This window comes from Phalaenopsis equestris, unplaced genomic scaffold, assembly GCF_001263595.1.
Source record: "Phalaenopsis equestris unplaced genomic scaffold, ASM126359v1 Scaffold000188, whole genome shotgun sequence".
NCBI lineage: Eukaryota > Viridiplantae > Streptophyta > Magnoliopsida > Asparagales > Orchidaceae > Phalaenopsis > Phalaenopsis equestris.
In genome coordinates, this window is record NW_018164630.1 from 649,852 (window position 1) to 669,417 (window position 19,566).

The window sequence follows — 19,566 nt, forward strand, 5'->3', positions numbered from 1 at the left end:
GATAACACCGATGCTAACTGAAAATACATCACAATTTTTTTTGAAGCTTTGAAAGGTGGATCTTCCTTTCATAAACTAATTGAATTAAGCTCTGACGGTATATTTTAAAATATAATTAGGATACACGACTGACCCTAAAGAGGCCTAATCATGCTGTCGTTAATGAGAGCCATAGATGATACCAAAGTCGTACGTGTTAATTAGAGCAAGATATTCCAATTAGGGGTGCAACTCGAACCACCCTAGACTTAAGCTTAACTAATTTTATCGAGCTCAAGTCCAGGATCACAAGCCAGCAGCTTATTTTTTATTTTAAAAATAATAATATTATAATAAAATGACATAAAACGAACAATTAAGAGAGATAATATGAAATCACTTGATATAAAATATAAAATACTATTTTTAATATTTTAGATATACAATCATCAAATTTAATATAATACGAGCATATTTATATTAATATTTTTTTAATCGAGACAGGGCAGCTTGTTAGCACATTCAGATTAACTCATGAGCCACTTATCAAGCCGAGCTCGAGCCGGCTCACGAGTCAGCTTGACTAAATCCTAGTTTCAATTGCTTGCATTTAAGAGCTCATCCTGCCTGGAGACAACAAAGGGAAATAAGTTGAAAATTTTCACCTTACCGCTCCAGCCACATTAAAATCGAGTTGAAAATCATAAACCTGAGCCAGCAGTAAGGTTAGTTTCAGCCAAAAAAAACTAAACTTTAGAACGTTATCCTTTGCAATATCCTTTAAAAATGACTAAATTAGGGATTGGGATTGAGTGCCACCATTGCAACTTTCTGTTCATTTCCACTTCAACCCCGGAGGACCCTCGGTATGCAGAGAGTCGAAGCTTAATACAGAATCTTTACAGCGCTCCAATGTAGGAGACAAAATAGCCATTGTAAGCAAACAAGCCCATCCATAACTATTAATTCTAATAAAAGAAGGAAAACAGAGAGCCTAAAATACCAAGTCAGTAAGAATAGCAGTGTTAACTATAACTTGATAAAGAACAAAATCCAGTGTTATTTTTTATCGTGCACATGTTCTGCGGATTTTAATGCTTTAGCAAATCTAGGTTAGCAACCTACAACAACTCAGGATCCCCCATCTGCTCAAGGCTGAAATTCAACAATTGCAATTTCCTATAGCAGTCGTCATAAGCAGATACGGTAAAAATGGTAAAATGAGCAAGTAAAAATAAAACCGGATTTTGATATTTCCTAGCTGCAAAGGAAAAAGGTGTATGATTCTGAATCCTGCATGAAGCATGAAATAAACAAACCGGCCTGTAGAAGGCACCCAGAGAAGCCAACTACAAGCAAAAGCCTGAAGTTTCACTTCTAATATCAACTATAATAAAGCGCCTAACTTGCAGGTTAAATATCGCCTAGCCGATTCTCATTGTACATAATCATAAAACAATAAAGAATCATAAATAGCAATAGTAAGAGTAATTTCTACAATTATATAATAAAATAATGATGTAATCCCTTCCTTTCTAATGTTACCTTTTTGTAAACACAAATTAGCAATGCATATATGGAATTGGTATTGAAGGAATTTCAAAACCTACAAAAACAACTAAATTTGCTAAACTCTTAGAAGGCATGGTATTGGACCGTGCAAATAAGTTGATACAAACTAATAGGATTTCTTCACATGGATGGACAGATTTTGAAATTAGAGTGGAAAAAGGATAATTACCCCAATTAGAACCAGCATGACCTGGAAACAAAGACTACCGCCACATATCCACTAAAATGATGCCACCACTAAGCCACGTTACGAAGAGTCAAAGAAGTTTCCAAATAAACATGAAAAAATTGCGGATTGGATTTGAGGGCTAGCAGACTACTCAAAAACTAATACAGAAGTAGGATTCAAACAAACTGTTAAGCGGGCATACACGTATCGGATATAGGAATTAGCCGATTATGCTGTGATTTAGGGCAAGCATGCCAAAATTAGTAATATGTGCTGTACCATGGGTGAAAGTACAGACCGGAAAGACAACCAGTACCTTAAGGACTGTTTATGATTCTTTTTACTTAAAATGTATTTGCTTATTCTACTTTTCACATATTTTTTATTTTGTTTTTTAAAATAAATTGACTTAAAATACTTGAAATAATTTTCAGATATTTTGATTGTTTTAGAAATAACTACTACTGGTGCCCCTTATCACAGCCCACCGTCAACCGTCGCAAGCAATTGCTAGCTGCCACCAATCTCTTCAACGGATCGCCACCACCTGCCTTCAATAAACTAATAAACAAATATATATTTTCAGCCTACCAAAAATATTTAATTTCAAATCAAACCAGAAATAAATAAAAAAGGGCATTTACACACCACACAATTCTTATGTATTTACCTAATTAACAACAAAATTTCATATTTAAATGCATAAAACTCAAATCTTGAACATCACGTCAAAAAGACTACCATTGCTAACGTTTTTAAAAGTGAAATACGCATATGTTTATGATGCCTAAGCATCATAAATGTAAATATCAAACTTTGGGTGTTAGATATGTAAATATATCAGAGTTGCGTGGAATGTATGTAAATTTCCCAAAACAAAAAACATAAGTGAGCCCAAATGGGCCACCTGGCAAATTAAGTTTATTTTAAGAATCAATACTTAACATGTCCCTCATAAGTAACAATTCTAGCTATCATTATACGAAAAATCAAGTATAATATGGATGATGCAGAAGTTTTGAATTAAGCACAAAAAATAATAAAAGACCAGCTTTGGTGATGGTTGAACCACGTTTGTCTGGGTAACTTACATTTAGCAACAGTCTTAACATGTTTGTGTAGGAACTAGGAATAACTTTTGATAAAGATCTTGTACAAGCTTTATACGGCGCTGACATAGCCACTACGTTTAAATCCAAATAATTTAAGCATATAATGCCTTCTCAAGTTTTGCGGGTACCAATTAGTCTGGTTGGTAAGGACCCTGAAAATTGTTGCTAAGAACTTGGGTTAAATCCTCGGCTTACAATAATAAACTCCCATTTACAAGATTCTCAGTTTAGCAAAAAAAAAAGGGTACTGATTTGAGAAAATTTATCACAACTTAAGGTTTAGTTGACTAGAAAATTCCATGTAGAAAATAAAATAATAAAAAAACTTTCCCGAGTCATTACTTCTCTTTGTACAAAGGGGGAGCTAAATAAATATCACTGACAGACATTATAAAATAAGAATACGGCCAAAAAAGGAAGGAAAAATAAATAGGGGTCAGTAATCCTATAAGAAAGCACACGGATTACAATCCGAGAGTCATAGAAAGACGTATCTAATGGTACAACGTTTTAATTTGTGTGCCTTAAGTTCTTTTACTATAATTGGATATCAAACAAAAGTATTATAAATCACCATTATTATTTCCACACCATTGGCATCAAGGAAGATCCATCATGGTATCCTCTTTCAATTCTGCATAAAAAATGTCATCATGTTGGATTCTTATTTAGATCATAAGTATTGCAAATGTAAACCAAGGAAATTAAAAATTAGAGATCGTTGACATCAAAAGGTATCGTTTCAAAGATAGTATTTTGATTGAACAATTGAGGAATGATTTTGAATTTTTTTTTTTTTTAGATAGAAACCTATCTCAACAATTTTATTAAGGGACACAAACTAGTTATAAGATTTAAGGAGTACCTAAATGGGGCACATTCTTGATACAAGTGCCAAAAAGAAATATACGCCTAATATTTTTCCAATAAATAAGAAATAGTATAAGAAGTAGAGATCAATCCCATGACTTAATGGTGGGAATATAGAAAACGAACACCAAGACTAAAGCTTGGTTCCACTAAAATTTTGACTTAATTGTGTATAATATATTGAAAATGGTTATAAACAAAGGTGACTTACTACTATGGAAAATTTGAAAGATTACTTTTATAAGTGTTTGGAAGCACCATGGATTATATTGTCAAGATTTATTAATTGCATTAGATCAAAGAAAATTCATTTACTTTGAAATCAGAATAAAGTTAAAATTGCTATAAATATTGAGACGCGTCTCATGTGTATGCTTTTGGGTTCTATTTTGGGCAGCATGACATTATCCTGATTCTAACAACATTCAAAGAATATTTCTTCATAAGCCAAATAATTCAAGCATTTCCACCATCCAATCAAAGACCTATCTTCCACATCATCCCAAATCCTCACTTTACAACCATCCAAATCCAAAGTCCAAAGCATCAGGCATCTCCATCGTTCAACTGTCAGCTAGTTTCAAAAAAGGTGAAATTGAAAACTGTGTTGTTTTGCCTTAGTAAGGGAAGGCATAAGCTTTAAAAAAGAAGAATAAAAAACTTATAATTATGAATCATTCATAAATACGATATAAACCATCAACATATGTACTTAGTTCATCCAGAGAAAGACGAACTATAGAATCGCATAATAAAGAAGAACAAACAATAAAATCACATAATAAAGAAAGAAAAGAAAATTCCAATCTTAACCGTTAATGAAAAACAAAATTTTGAAACGGATTAGGCGTTAGCATTCACTTAAAATTTTAATGCAATGAGAGTACGGATTAACAACAGCCTTATACTCACTTTAAGAATGTAAGTAATCGTATGTAACAATTCTATATTTGTTTGATTCACTCTCATTGCATGATACCATTCTAGAGCTCCTAAAAAGCATTTAGGAAGCAGATTTCACAGAGAGATGGTTGTAGAATAGCAAGTAAAAGCTAATATGTGAGGATTATTGTGTTTAGAAGGGAATACGAAGTTGTTACTGGGCAGTAAGATTGATATCATCAGCAGCTGTCCCGGCTGCAAACAGTTAATAAATCTTTTAATCAGCAATGTTTGGGTGGCAGAAAGTTCTGCCACCTATCCCCAAGTAAGATACACATATACCACTTGCAATGAGAAAATAATACAACACTTCAGAGGGCAAAACCCGGAAAAATCTCTCCAATTTATAAAAGTAACAAACTGAAAAAAAAATCCAAAACACTAATACAACATTGAAAAAATTCCATGATAGAAAATAACATAATTAAAAATAAAGAAATAGGAAAAAAATAAATTATAAATAAAACAAAAAGGAAAAAAATATGGTTGAATTGCAAACGACAAATATTTCGGGTTAAAATCAATTCGAGTGATTACGGATGTTATCGCAATCCCACGGGACGCTGAATGCGGAGAGACACTCCTGTGCCGTTCTCCTGGATTAGGAGAAACTTATTCTTCTCTTAAGGACTTTGATCCCATTGTTGATCACTCTTTCCCACATAACACCTAAGAAGATTTTCAAGCCGCAATTCACCACTCCTATTTGGCCATCAGTGCCTGGGTGTGCCATTGAAATGAACTGAGATTTAGTACTCAATTTACTCCATATGGCCTTCCAAAAATAGCTCAAAAACTTTTTATCTTTGACATGTTGGGCCTCCTTTAGCAGTAGCAACTCGAGATAGAATGCATAACTAAAAATCCTAAAATTCTTTTATCTGAGGTTGCCCGGTGGATGGTATCGACTTCTCAAATGCACGGCCCATTTGAACAACCAATGTCAATTCTGTCAATGCTCCTCTTAATGCCTGCAAAAAGACAATTTGTGGCAACACATCCATAAACTCCGTATGAACGCTTATTACTTCAAACGCACTATGCTCTAGGACAAATAATGTTAGTCTTGTTGAAATCTCTCTCATAATTCAGTTTGAATCACTAGCATCTTTCCTTCATCCGCGACAATATACTCCTTAGCTTCTTCACCTTCTCCAGTGTCTCTTGAATCATTGTCGATATTTTCCAGAAATCCTTGCTCCATGAATGAGATCATCCTCGTGTTTGGAAAATCTGATGTAATGTGCACAAATCGTGGCAACAAAAGCATCGCCTTGGGATGGATTTCGGAGTACAGGTGATCTCCACATTTTCTCCACTTTGTATAGGTTTCTCCTTTAGTGTTTTCGACTTGGGTGCTCCACGGCATATACTTTTGTTGTTTAATCCCTTGATTGAACCATTTATAAAGTGAGGTGGTCATTTGGTGATGATTTCTTCACCTTCAAAGCTAAGGTTTGTACATCAAGTAGGGACCAATACAACTGCGATTAAATTACATTATTGATAAATGACCCCAATCCTCCAAGATATATTGCTACTGTGTGATCCTATGTTTCTACCAATTCACATTTCAATATGAGTTGATCGAAGTCAGATGTGTACTCCACAAGTCTCTCTAGCTTAGACTGTAGTTTTATAGTTTTATGAGCATATATTGTCGGTAATATAAGGGAAGGTATTTGCACCGCATCTCCCTTTTCATCTTTAGAACACATGGTGATCTTACTCACCCATTCTCATTGTCGAATATGCTTCAGATTCTCCCACCACAATTAATTTTTTTTTGAGCTAATGGCTGCCAATTTAACTCTCATTTTGAGAAACATTCTTGTAGTAAAAAATTCACTCCACTGTTTAAAGTCACTCAATAAACTCATCCAGATCCATGTGACCATCGAAATTAGGTAAATCCACTTTTAATCCAAAATCTTGGCTTCTCCTCTGATATTCCATGATGAATCGTTGAGGCAATGATTATTTGTCATTGGAAACTGTTTGGTAGAAGGAATTCACGTCCTCCTCTCAATCTGACAACTCAATGTTGTGACAATATGTGACCTCATCGGATTATCTCCTCTCATAGGTGGCAAGTCTGTTGCATTTTAAGGATTTTTCGTTGCATAACTTCCATAGTAAGCTTCTACCTATTTGTCGAATTCTCTTAGGCAGCATTGTGTCATTTTCTCCTGATAAGGTTATCGACAAATGTAGAATTGCAAATCAAAGGATGGTAGAGGGCTTAAGTTTTGGTAGTAGGTGTCGGGTGTAATTTTAGTAATGGTAGAAAAGTAGAAATTTTATAAATTTAAGTTTGGGGCAAGAAATTGCGGTAGGAATAATTTAGGTATTGAATTGATTGAATATTTAAATTACGTAAAATTTTGAGGCATAGGAACGACAAATCCCAATCTTTTTTTTGGGTTTGTCAGAATATGATACCAAATGATATTATTCTAGAGCACCTATAAGATATTGGGGAATCGAATTTCACTGAGAGATGGTTGTAATTAGGGTTGTCAAAACAGCTCGTTCTTCACGAACAAATCATGTTGGGCTCATTAAGTAGTTCGGGTTTGGCTCGTTAAATAACTCCTGTTTGATTTATTCGATAAGCAAACAAGCTAACAAGAACAATTTTTTGTGCTCAATATATAAACAAGTCGAACACGAACAAAGACATGTTCATTCGCATTCGACTCTTTTTAACTCGAAATAATTAAATATATATATAATTGATGAGTATTATTTTTAAATATTTTAATCAACTACAAGGCTCCAAAGATATATAATCAATTAAATGTATTAATTAAAAAATAGAATAAAAATACATTAAATTTTATTCAAATGAATATTTTAAAACAACTAATAAGATTTAAACCTCGTTCATACCCTTAACATCCTACAACTGGGTGACTAGGGCTTGTCAAAATAGATTATTGTTGATGAATAGCTCGTCTTCGGTTCGCTAAGCAAACGAGCAAAAAAAGAACACATTTTTTTTTGCGCTCGATATATAAACAAGCAACACACAAACAACAGTATTTTTTAGCGAGTAGAACATTACTCGAGGTCGAGCTCGCTCAAACTCAGCTTTTTGACACCCCTAGTTGTGGAATAGCAAGAAAAGCTAATATGTGAGGGTCACGGTGTTTGGAAGGGATTGCAGGGATAAAGCTATTGTTGGGTAGCAAGGTTAACGTCTTCATCAGTTGCTCCGACTGCAAACAATAGAGAAAACTCTAAATTGACGATGTTTGAAAAACGAAGTTCCATCAACTGCCTCTAAGCAAGATAATGATACACCACTTGCAATAGAAAAAGGATACCAAACTCAAAGAACAAAACTCATAAAAACATATCTCAAATTCATAAAATAAAAAATAAAACCAAAACCCATATAGTATACATATAAAAGTCTCATAATAAAATAATCTAATTGGAAATAAAAGACAAAAAATAAAGAAATTAAAAATAAACCAAAAAGGAAAAAAAACATTGTCGGATTTCAAACGACAGACATCCTAAGTTGAAATCGAACCCCACAATCACGGATGTTGTCGTGATACACCACTTGCAATAGAAAAAGAATATAATAATCCAGAGTAAAACTCAGAAACATTTCTCAAATTCATAAAATAAACAAACTGAAAATCCAAAACCCTGATACAACATATATATAAAAGTCTCATAATAGAAAATAAAATAATTTGAAATAAAAGTATAAAAAATTTGAAATGAACAAAAAATTAAAAAAAAAAATTGTTGAATTGCAAAAGGCAGACTTCTTGAGTTGAAATTGAAGTTTGCAATCATGGGTGTTGTCGCAATCCTATAGATAAGCGAGATTGTGTGATCCCGTGAAATGCAAAAAGACGCTCCCGCGCCATTGCATTTTTAAAATTTCCTGCAATCACAACAATTTTCTTCTTAATCTATGTTTTTTCATTACAAAAAGTAAAGAAGTTACCCTAAAATCAAAACTTCTGACTAGAACTAGATGATCTCACCTCTTCATTCTTGCACGCTTTGAAATACAAGCTTGTAAGCTCTCGCTCAACCACAACTTTCACTCAATAAAACTCACACAGCCCCAAAAAAATGGGACACAATGTAAATCTAAAGTTAAATGAAGACAACTAACCTAATAGGATATATATTAGCCATAAAATATGATATATGAGTATAACATAATATGTTAGATATAATAAAGATATATATAAGTATTCTTTAAATTAACTCATTGAGGTATCAAATTAGGACGCTAAACGAGTTGAGCTTGAGCAAGCCTAGTGCTTGCTCGTGTTCAGCTTATATGAGATTTTTTTTCTTCAAAATAGATTCATGTTCGAAATGGCTTGTGAATGACATATTCGGGTTAGGCTCAAGTCAAATTCAATGGTTCATTTCAGCACTCCTTCAACTTGAAATTAGCTTAAATAATTTTAAAATAAAAAAATTTGATTATTTTTTAAATACACATAAAATTTTAACATAAAAAATATTATAATAAAATTATTTATTTATTAATTTATTTTGAGCAAAAATTAATCAAAAAAGATTATACGAAATTTATTTGTATACACCTTGTTTATAAATCAAGCTAAAAAAATTGCAAGTGCTCGACGTGCTTGTTTAACAAACAAATCGAACATGAGCTACTTAGTGAGCTGAACATAAGTTATTCGCGAACAACTAACTTTTTTTAACAGCTTGACCTCAAATACTTTGAGGCATACACTGCCTCAAGATATTTTTGTGCAACTCAATTTGAGGAGAGCCTCAAGGTGTATCTCAGTCATTAAAAGATGCCCATCAATGTTTTCACCATACCATAATTTGCTATCCGAGCAATCTAAATTACCCTTATTTTAGCAATGGGCTAGAAGGAAAGGCCTCTTTATAAAAATTTATATTGTATTGTTCATAGGTCGGGCATTAAGCATCCAAAATAGTAACCCAAAATCGCATCATGATCATCATCACTATCCTTATCCCAACTTTTTAAGGTGCTATATAAATGTTTTTTTTTTTCAATTCTTATATGATATGCCACATGAGATGTTAACTCTCTTTCACAAGCACTTCTGCACAATTTTTAGGCATGAACTTTTCCTTTACCACCTTTCTTCTTAAAACTTCCTCAATGGTATCATCCACTTATTTTATTGATTCTTCTTCTTCACTCATTCTACAAGCCGAATAACATAAATCTATCTTTGTTGCTACCTTTATTTACATGTTTCGAAAACCATCCTTGGATAATGAATATAAATCAGCGCACCACCAATATCTATCATTAAGAAAAAAGTAGCAAAAAACTAATTAGCTCTCCTTCCAATAGCAGAGTCCCCGGGTTAGAATAAAAATTGGCACAGCACGCAACAACTATCACTAGATTATATAAATAATACTCTCATTCTACTGAGAGTTCATACACAATCCATTCATAACCATAATGCTTTCTCCATCTAGCTTGTGTAGGATAAGTAGAAGATAAACACAATATTATGTTAACTTACACAAATAAATAACGCCTATTCATCATCAAGTTTCCATATTATCAATAATGAACTACCATAATCAGAACAAGTATTATTATTCCCCAAATCAATGCAAACTGGACTCTTAGATATTTGATGTGTGAAACTAAGATAAGAAAATAAATCATTTTAAGTTCACCGTTTTTATCATACAACTCAGTAGAAGTGCATTGAGAGGCATCCACATATGCATTATGCAGCCGAATATACAATAATTGGCATTATAATGTAACATCATTAACATTGCTAAGTACAATTATAAATTTCAAAAGAAGCGTCCCTCAACAAATAATTAAACACCTCCTTCATATATCAGCCTCCCAAAGCACATCAAAGTGTAATACCAACTTCTGAGCCATTTCTAGCCATTTTGAGCCTTATGAAGGGTTCAATTAAGTATAAGCAAAAAAAAAAAGGCTACTTAAATTTGGAAGGAAAAAGGAAAAAAGACCAAAATAATCCCAATAAAAAAAAAACTAACAGTAAAAAACCAAAATAGTATGTTTTGGGTTAAGTTTATAGACCAGATTGGAGGGGGAAAAAAGGGAGAAAAAGTCATGTGAGCCTTTTTCGTTGTTTTTAACAATTGGTTGAGCTAAAGAACCAAAATAGTTATGAACTCATAAGTTTTAGGGAAAAATGGAGGAAAAAAATTCATTGCTAAAATAAAGACGCCCTGTATGATCTGGTTATCATTTTATTTATTTTGTCAAACTAGAAATTTCTGTTTAGAGTGTGAAATACATCTTAGCACATTGATCTTTCCCAAAATATCACTTTCATCTAAAAATTCATTTTTTTTTAAGCAACAAAGCCTATAAAGCCACTGATCAAGGGATATCTATATTTATTCAATATGCATTAATGAACTTATGTTGGACACAAACAGCATAAAGAAAAACATAACTCTAAACGCAAATAGTTCTGCTGTCTCAAATGACATGACCTAGCATCAAAGTAATCTAGAAAAGTGCAATCAGAAACCACAGTACAAAATCAAACAATCGCATGGATAGATTCAGAGATGAGGAAACAGTTATGCGCTAAAAAATTTCAAAAAAATTGGAATTTCGTAAACAAAACTTCAAAATCTAGAGAAACGCAATAAACATTATTAATAAAAAAACACCACAAAGTGAACCTTAATAAGCTGGCAGGACTTCACTTAGCCAAAAACATAATGGGAAATAAGACCTATATGCATGAACAAGGAGATAAATACTGACCATAGTAAATCTCTTTGGCAGCAAAAAGTACATATGGATATTCACACGTCAACTCTTCAAACTGCTGAAAACTACATGTAATTTTACTCAAATTAGAGAAAAGATCAAAGAAATCACTACTTGAAAAACAGTTGTCAAATAACACGAAGAACAACAATCACCCGGTATAAGTCAAATCACAATAAGATTGATAACACTCATCCAGCCCGTGTGTTATGAATGACAGCAAAAAATAACCTTAATTGGACAAGCAGCACAGATGCATGAAGAAAAAAAATATCATGAAAGCATCAATTTCAACAAAATTTCCGAACTGTATAAAAATTGAGTAGTGAAGTCAGCAACCAAACAAGAAAAAGCACACATGAAATTTATTTAGTACTTCCCATCCATTACATGTCACCTGCCAACCAACCCATTGATTACAAGTTTATTTTGGGGGTTACAAATCCACAAAAAAGGAAGTGTTTGATGGAGAGAGTTTTAAGGAAGGGATAGAGAAAGAGAGTGAAAAAAATTCCTCTCATTACAGTAACTGTTATGGTTAGACGTGTTCCAGTAACTTTGGGTAAGTGCTGCACACTTTATTTCAATTAATTTCGCATTTGTATTAAATGATTCATTCTTATTATCCAAAACATGTCCCGAAGTGCCTTGCTTAGAGCGTTTACAAGTGTCGATCAATAATGAAGGGGAAGGTGCTTTTCAATTATCAAACTCAATGTTGAGTTTCTTATAATGAAAGGAAGAATGATAGTATCCCATTAAAATTAATTGTGCCTCACAAGTCTAGGGCATAATTACCGCCTCATTAAAGTATATTTTCTAGACACCAATCATCTTATTTAAATGAATTTATTTTCCAAGCGAAAAAGGAGGCGCCAGTATGGAAGAGTTTGGAATAGGTAGTTTACCGGTAAAAGAGTGAGAGATTCCTCTTGCTTAAATGAGTGATTTTCTAATATAAGGAATTTGCGAGTTCTCGATTATAATAGCTAAGTGAGTCACTTAGTTTTGGGTGAGTAATTTCCCATTTTATCAAATAGATTTTTTTTCCTTTACAGTAAAATGCACTTAAGACTTAGTTTTGGGTGAGTAATTTCCCATTTTATCAATGCACTTAATTTCCACGGGCTACAAAATTTTATGATTTATAATACAAAATAAATTAATAAAGTTCAATATTATACACCTGATAAGAATGAATGAAATACAGCAGTCCATAATAAAACAGCATTTCATACATAACAATCGACTGCTTCATATGACGTGAATATGATGCAGCTTCCAGAAACATAAAAAAAAGCAAAGGATAGTCAGCAATATATGGGGTAATAGACACGATCCTTCTTGGTATTTCAACCAAATAGTCTAAATTGCAATAACAGCTCATAATGCAAGGAAAACAAACAATTCAGCTTATGCAAGTACATGAAGCATATTCAATCACCCGGCAGATAAACATTTTGTAGTTTATAAAAGGCTCATTATATCAATTAATTAAATGTTAGGTTAGCGGGCTTCTGTAATTTTAACTTAGCTTTGAAACTCCAGAAATCAATGTACTTTAAAAGAGCATAAATATGTGCATGGAATAAATCCATGTAAGAAAATCATGTGTCGCTAGATGGTTTACCTCAGGATGGAAGAAAACCCTCAGTTTCTTTGGCACTGAAGAGTGAGTTAAGCCCTCTCCACTTCACACAAATCATCTCTTGCAAGAACAATATAAAAATCAAAAAGAAGTGCCCGTATGATATGAACAGAACCATAAAATTTGGCATTAGGATCCAAGCTTTTATAGCATTGTTTACAATGTATCAATGAGAAATGAGAGATTTGTTACAAGAACTTTCATGAAGATCTGACTAAATAAAATAAAAAACCAATATGCCACACCTTGTATCCAAGTTGCATAAAGGATGAACTGTTTTATGATCATTGCCGACAAGAACAAAAATGCCTGCAACAAAATCGTTTTGGTGGATAAAACTATATTTTTAGTCCACCAATATCATCACGGGTGCCTGCTGAAGAATAGTGTTAAATCGTCACCGGACACTAACACAAGCTGCAGAACTTTACTTGCAACACATCTCTCACCTCAAAGTAATATATCCCATGTGAATACTTTCAATTCAGGACAAGAAGCATAGATATGCAGCAGTTTACCAGCTACTCATTCACTACTCTTAACCAAAGAGTCCAGTAGAGACTTGGTCCCCCAGCTGTAATTCCTTCCTTCGCTGCTCTTCCAGAGGATCAGGGCTCTTCATTATCCTTCGCAGACGCCTAAAAATACATTAAAAAAGTAATTCAAAAGATTTCCTATGGAAGAGAACAAAATTTAAATCAAAGGTTGCCCTGCAGCTTCGGAGTAATCATTTCTGATACCTGTCTTGGGCATGCTGGGCAGGAAATGTTGGCATGAAATCCTTCTCTTTAGGAAGAGGAACCTCACGGAACCAATCATGGTTGAGAGCATTTTCAGCAGTAATGCGCTGCAGTAGAAAGGTCAAGGCATGTTCAACACATAAAAGGTAAAGGTTATCCACCCATGAGAAAAAATAAATCAGCTTATTAGCCAGCTCTTTGGCAATGCATTTACCTTCTCAGGGTCATATGTTAGAAGCTTATTCAGCAAGTCAAAACCAGCCTCTGACAGAGTTGGACGCCCAGAAAATGAAGTGGGCGGGAACTTCTCACGCAGCCTATTATACCTGAAGTAAAAAAAAGAATTGAGTGGTCAAAACAAATTGGATGATGCATCACCTAACAAAAGATGCCACCAAGACAAGCCAGGATACTCGAGCAAGTTCACTCCTTGCTGAATGCCTGACAAAAGGTCATTGACAATAAGACATTGCACCCAAAAAACAATCAATTAAATTAGCAAAAAAAAATATACATACTGCGACAAGTCACAAGGTGAAAAGAAAAGATACTTACGGCTGCCTAACAAAGTTTACTTTGACACCAGGTAACTTTGCAAACCCTGGCCAGATCTTCTCATTTGGGGTGCCAAGAGTTCTAAATATCTACAAGAAATATTTTCTAACAGTCACCACAATGGCAAAAAATGCCAAATAAGTAAATAATGACTTTGACACGTCAAAATATACCTTATCAAGTTGATCAAATTCGGTCTTCCCATTGAATAACGGCTCTTTCGCTAAGAATTCAGCCATTATACATCCAAGTGACCACATGTCAATTGCAGTTGAATACTGCTTTGTGCCTAGCAGAAGTTCTGGCGCTCTGCAACATTGAACAGTATGAGAAGCTTCAAAATACCACATAAAATGGAAATTAAAATGAAAAATAAACATGGAAGTGATTGCATGCAAACAAATTTTGGGAAAAAAACAACAAATAATGTTAAATTAAAGATATATATTTCAAATTACCTGTACCACAAAGTCACAACCAAGTGGGTATATGGCTTCAAAGGACTACCATATTGACGAGCTAAACCAAAATCACAAATTTTCAACTCACCGCGATTGTTCAATAACAGATTTGATGTCTTTAGATCCCTGGCGGTAAACAACAAATGGAACTAACTCAATTTCCCATTTCTTAAATTTGATTTATAACCATAAAGATAAGTACAATTGAAATGCCAGAGAAGGTTATACCTATGAAGAACCCAGTTATCATGCAGGTATTTGACACCGGACAGAAGCTGCAACATTAAGCACTTTACCTCACTCTGGCTAAATGGTTGCTTCATTGTCTCCATCAGGCCTTTAAGATCATGCTCCATATACTCCATAACCATGAAGATACTATCAAGGCTGCTTCCAACAACAACTTCCTTTACATCCACAATAGATGGATGGTGGAAAGACAACAATATATTAATTTCCCTGAGAGATGTCAAAGGAAAGCCCTCCCTCTCCTTCTCCATCTTCACCTTTTTCAATGCTACAATATCCCCAGTTATTTTGTCCTTTGCTCTATAGACAACCCCATAAGTGCCTTCATCTATCTTGTTCAACCTTTCAAATTCATCAACACTTCTACATCCCTGCAGCATGTTTATGCTTCTTTGAGGTGGTTGCATTGGCTCTAGTGTCCTAGCCTCGCCACTGGAATTTTCATAATCGGAGTCCAAAATATGAACACTAGTATCATCTTTAGCCACTTCCTCATCAATATCCATAGACTCATTACTCCCAGAACCAATATTTTGTTCATCATCTCCACTGCAACCCTTGGAACTACTATATGACTGTGAATCGGCGCCTTCAGAACTTTCCCTCACCTCGCCGAGCTCAGGGCTCTGTAACTTTTTCAGCAGTTGGTATTGTTGCCCAGATACTGCCAAAAGGGTACTTTTTTTCTTTTTTCTCACAATCTCCACAACAGCTGCCTTAGCTTCATCTTCTTCCAAGGCATTGTTTGTGTCTGCCCACCGAGAGGTAGAGATGTGACGTGCTGGAGCAATGTCATCCTCATGATCCAATACCTGTCCATGCCCCAAACCATTGACTTCATCTTTATGATATTGAGGTGAAATTGCAGAAACTTCTGCATCCAATGGTAAGGCTTGCTCTGGAAACTGCCGCACCACCTCGATTGGTCGTGACAGGGTGTGCCCACGTCTCAATGAAGGTGGTGGAGGAAGTGGAGCTCGATGCACAGGATTGCTCCTACTCCGGGAACTGCCAGCAGATGACCTCTTATCGTCATCTCTGTCCCATATAATCGGAGAGAATTTTCTCTTCTTAGCAGCTGATGAATCGCCCTCTTCCGGTTTCTCTACACCATTAACTGTCCCCCTGTAAGGAAGGACATCGGCGTCATCCGACCCACTTCCGCTAGACAGCTCCCCAGGCTCACGATCTGCAGACCTTCTAGAAAGCCGATTACTAGCCTTACTAACTACGCTAGAATTGCTTGACAGGGGAGAGCGATAGGACCCGTTCGAGACTTCCTTATCTCTAACCCTAATCCGATCTTTTACGAGTCCCCGCTCGCGGTCCCCTTCGCGAAATCGCTCCTGGTAATAATCTTTCTTCATCGTAATCTCTAAATTAGACTCTCTACCCCTAAGCTCGTCATCTCGGTAGTCCCCGTTACGACCGGCGGCCATAGAAACTCCAAAAACAAGGTATAGAAATCGGAAACAAGGAAACCTAAACTATCAATTCGGAGTGGATCTATGAGCACTACGCCGTGATATCCACAATAATCGATATATTTCGTAGGAAATATACAGAAGAAATCCGGCCGATTAGATCCCGGAGTTAACCCTCAAAAGATTTCCCACAAAAAAAAAAAAACTAGCAAGAGCGAAGACGAAGCTGGAGTAAGTAAAGTAAGAGGATCAACCCCAAGAAGAAGCAATTATCAGAGGCGCCGATGGGAAGCGAAGTGACGATATCAACCGGAAAAGGGCAGCTGCGACCGAGTTTCGTGCCCGCTCTATCGACCAGCGGAAGAACCGTCCGCGAAAGTGGAAGGGCCAGATTTCCTAAGAATGCTGCTTTGACGCCCAACCCTCGGCTAACAATAACATGCAATTACTATAAATAAAAATAGTAAAAAAATTATTGCCATCAAATTTCATGATAAATACCTCCTAAAGCAGAAAAGATAGCGATAAAAGGTTTTAATCACACATAAACTCCATTGAACACAACATAGATATGCCATCAATAAGAATCTACTTGTTGAGACTAATAAGCAGCATAAAATATGATTCACGTAGATTTTATGAATTATAGCAAAAAAAAAAAAAAACATAATATAATTTCTATTATAAGATTAATACAAAATTAATCAAAAATAGCTTAAAAATAATAATAATAATAATTGATTCGTGTCAGGTGATCCGTTGTTATAGAATAAAGGATTATTGTTCTAGCGTAGTAACGAAATCCAACACGCCCTCAGATGAAATTAAGAAACTAGTAACGACACCAAATTTTTTTAAGAGAAAAACACGTAAAGGGACAAAATAGCGGGTCTTGCCTAGTTAAAATATTTTATTATGAGTTTATAATTATAGGTACAAACGCTTGTCCCACGAGCAGGAAAGGGTTACGCAATTTCTCTGATTGCAGTGTTTGTGCAAGAATCAACCCGGGGTAGGGAGTGGGCAACACCTGGAGATGGTTAGAGGAGATCGAAACGTAGAGGCGAGTAGACGCGGTGCCGGCCAGAGATGGACTGATGAGGCTTGAAGGCGGCGGTGGCCTGAGACGGAGGCGATTGGATGGTGGTGTTGGTCAAAAGATGAAGATGACTGGAAGACGGTGGTGGTGAAGACGACTAGAGATGCGATGGTGGCCTAAGATGGCAACGGTCGGAAGGAATCGACGACCTGAGACGACGGTTGCGACCTGAGATGGTTGCGGCTCTCAGAAGGCGGCGACGGTCTGAGATGGCGACGGTCAAAAGTCAGAGGTGGCTGGAAGAGAGCAATGGCGGCGGTCGGAGGGCGACAGCGGCTAGAAGGCAGCAGCTATGTCCTGAGACGACGACGATGACCTGAGAGAATGATGATCGGAAGGCGGCGACGACGATGAGCGGAGGACAACAGTGCCCCCGGAAGGTGGCAACGACGGCCTAAGTCAACGACGTTTTGAAGGCGGCAGCAGCCTGAGACATTGACCTCAGAAGGGCGAAGGCGACCGGAAGTGGAAACAGCTGGAAGGTGGAAAGGCTGAAAGACGGCTGAGGCGACCTGAGACAGTGTTGACGACCAAAGGGCGACTGCGGTCGAAATGCTACGACAACCTGAGACGTCGATGCAAGAGGCTAGGCTGCAGCTCCCTCTTGTGTAAGCTCTCCTCTCACTGGCTTTGGATCTCGGTCCCCCCTGATGGGGGGCATGGGTCTCTATTTCTAAAGTCTAAAATGCAAATAAGGTAGGAATCCAAAACACTCTTGATCGGACGGTGTTTGATGGATGTTTGACTGCCTTAATGATAATGGAATTGAGTGATCTTGTACTCTTTGGATTCATCTCGCAATTTTTCTCAGTTTTTTTTAGCACCCGGAGACGTCAGTTAGGCTATTTATATGTTGTCGTGTGATTCACTTTTTCAAATAAATCCTCCTCCCAAATCATATAAATATTTCGAAGAGAAGAGCAATCGAAGAGAATGATATACGACAACAAATAAGCAAACAAATATAAAGAAAAATGTGAAAGATTTATAAATGGGTAATCTTCATGTGATCGGTCAAAAGTATACATCAAAATAAGATTGAATAGAATGAAACACAACATCCACGAAAAGAATCCCTACATAAACCACCCATAAGAAGATAACCAAAAATAGCATTTTTGTTATGGGGTTAGGAATCTCCCAAATGAACATATCCCTCTAGTTAATTATATCATTGGGGATACCCATAAATACTCTCAATAAAAAGGGGTTTCGCATAGATTATCATGGACCTGGAAAATAAGACATCAAAGAATGGTTATCTTGTATGGGACGCTCTGATGCTTCAAAACACTCACTACCATGCATATCCAACATACAAGCACACTAATAACACAAATTAAGAAAGATGCATGGCTAGAGCAACTAAACTAGTAAATAACAATAGTCATACATCAAAAGACTACTTAATATCCTAGACCCAACCTAACACACCATCTAACGAGAAGTGTCATAACCAACACCTAAGTGCACATGGTAAAGTCTTTGATTATCGTATAACTTTGACGGGTCGCCATACCAAACTATTTTTAAAGATCGAAGAGAAATATAACACCTCACAAGAAATGAGCGACATTTTAAAACAAATGGTCTCACAAATGGCATAACTTATATAATTTTAAAAGTTGGGCGGATAATATAATAATAATAAAATCCATTTTTATACTTTTAAAATAGCAGACCATAGAATGCGAGTCTGTGACTCATATGACACATTAAAGTCCTTGGGTCCTTAGCACGGTTATATTGTTATACTGTTTTTTATGATATTGCACTTTAAAGAAATATATTTTTGATGTTTTGTTGCAGGATGATGAATTAGAGTCATTGGAGCAAATAAATGCAAAAATGAGTGAATTTGGAGCGAAAAGGGACCAAAATGTGAAGATTTGAACTAGGGCGCCGACGGTGAGAATTTCTCGAGACTCCAGAATTAATTCACTTAGAAGGCCCACCGACGCCGAGCCCCGC

The 19,566-nt window shown here is 35.7% G+C and overlaps 1 protein-coding gene across 9 annotated transcripts; it reads right to left on the minus strand.

Moving 5' to 3' along the window:
- Positions 1 to 468: 468 nt before the first annotated feature.
- On the minus strand, positions 469 to 16,933 carry LOC110022394 (cyclin-dependent kinase G-2-like). 9 transcript variants are annotated; one of them, XR_002293782.1, is made up of 10 exons: positions 15,052 to 16,933; positions 14,821 to 14,949; positions 14,536 to 14,671; positions 14,363 to 14,451; positions 14,022 to 14,133; positions 13,808 to 13,914; positions 13,313 to 13,705; positions 13,050 to 13,127; positions 11,414 to 11,484; positions 469 to 606 (listed from the first exon to the last, which is right to left on the minus strand). XR_002293782.1 is itself a non-coding variant. In XM_020721305.1 (7 exons), exons 1-7 carry the CDS (start codon positions 16,509 to 16,511, stop codon positions 13,606 to 13,608), a joined length of 2,133 nt encoding a protein of 710 aa, XP_020576964.1. In that variant the 5' UTR covers positions 16,512 to 16,933; the 3' UTR covers positions 13,251 to 13,605. The 9 variants fall into 9 exon arrangements, 3 of the variants coding, with proteins under 3 accessions (XP_020576964.1, XP_020576967.1, XP_020576966.1); XR_002293781.1 differs by lacking the exon at positions 469 to 606 and adding an exon at positions 2,253 to 2,271; XR_002293780.1 differs by lacking the exon at positions 469 to 606 and adding an exon at positions 2,521 to 3,466.
- Positions 16,934 to 19,566: the final 2,633 nt, after the last annotated feature.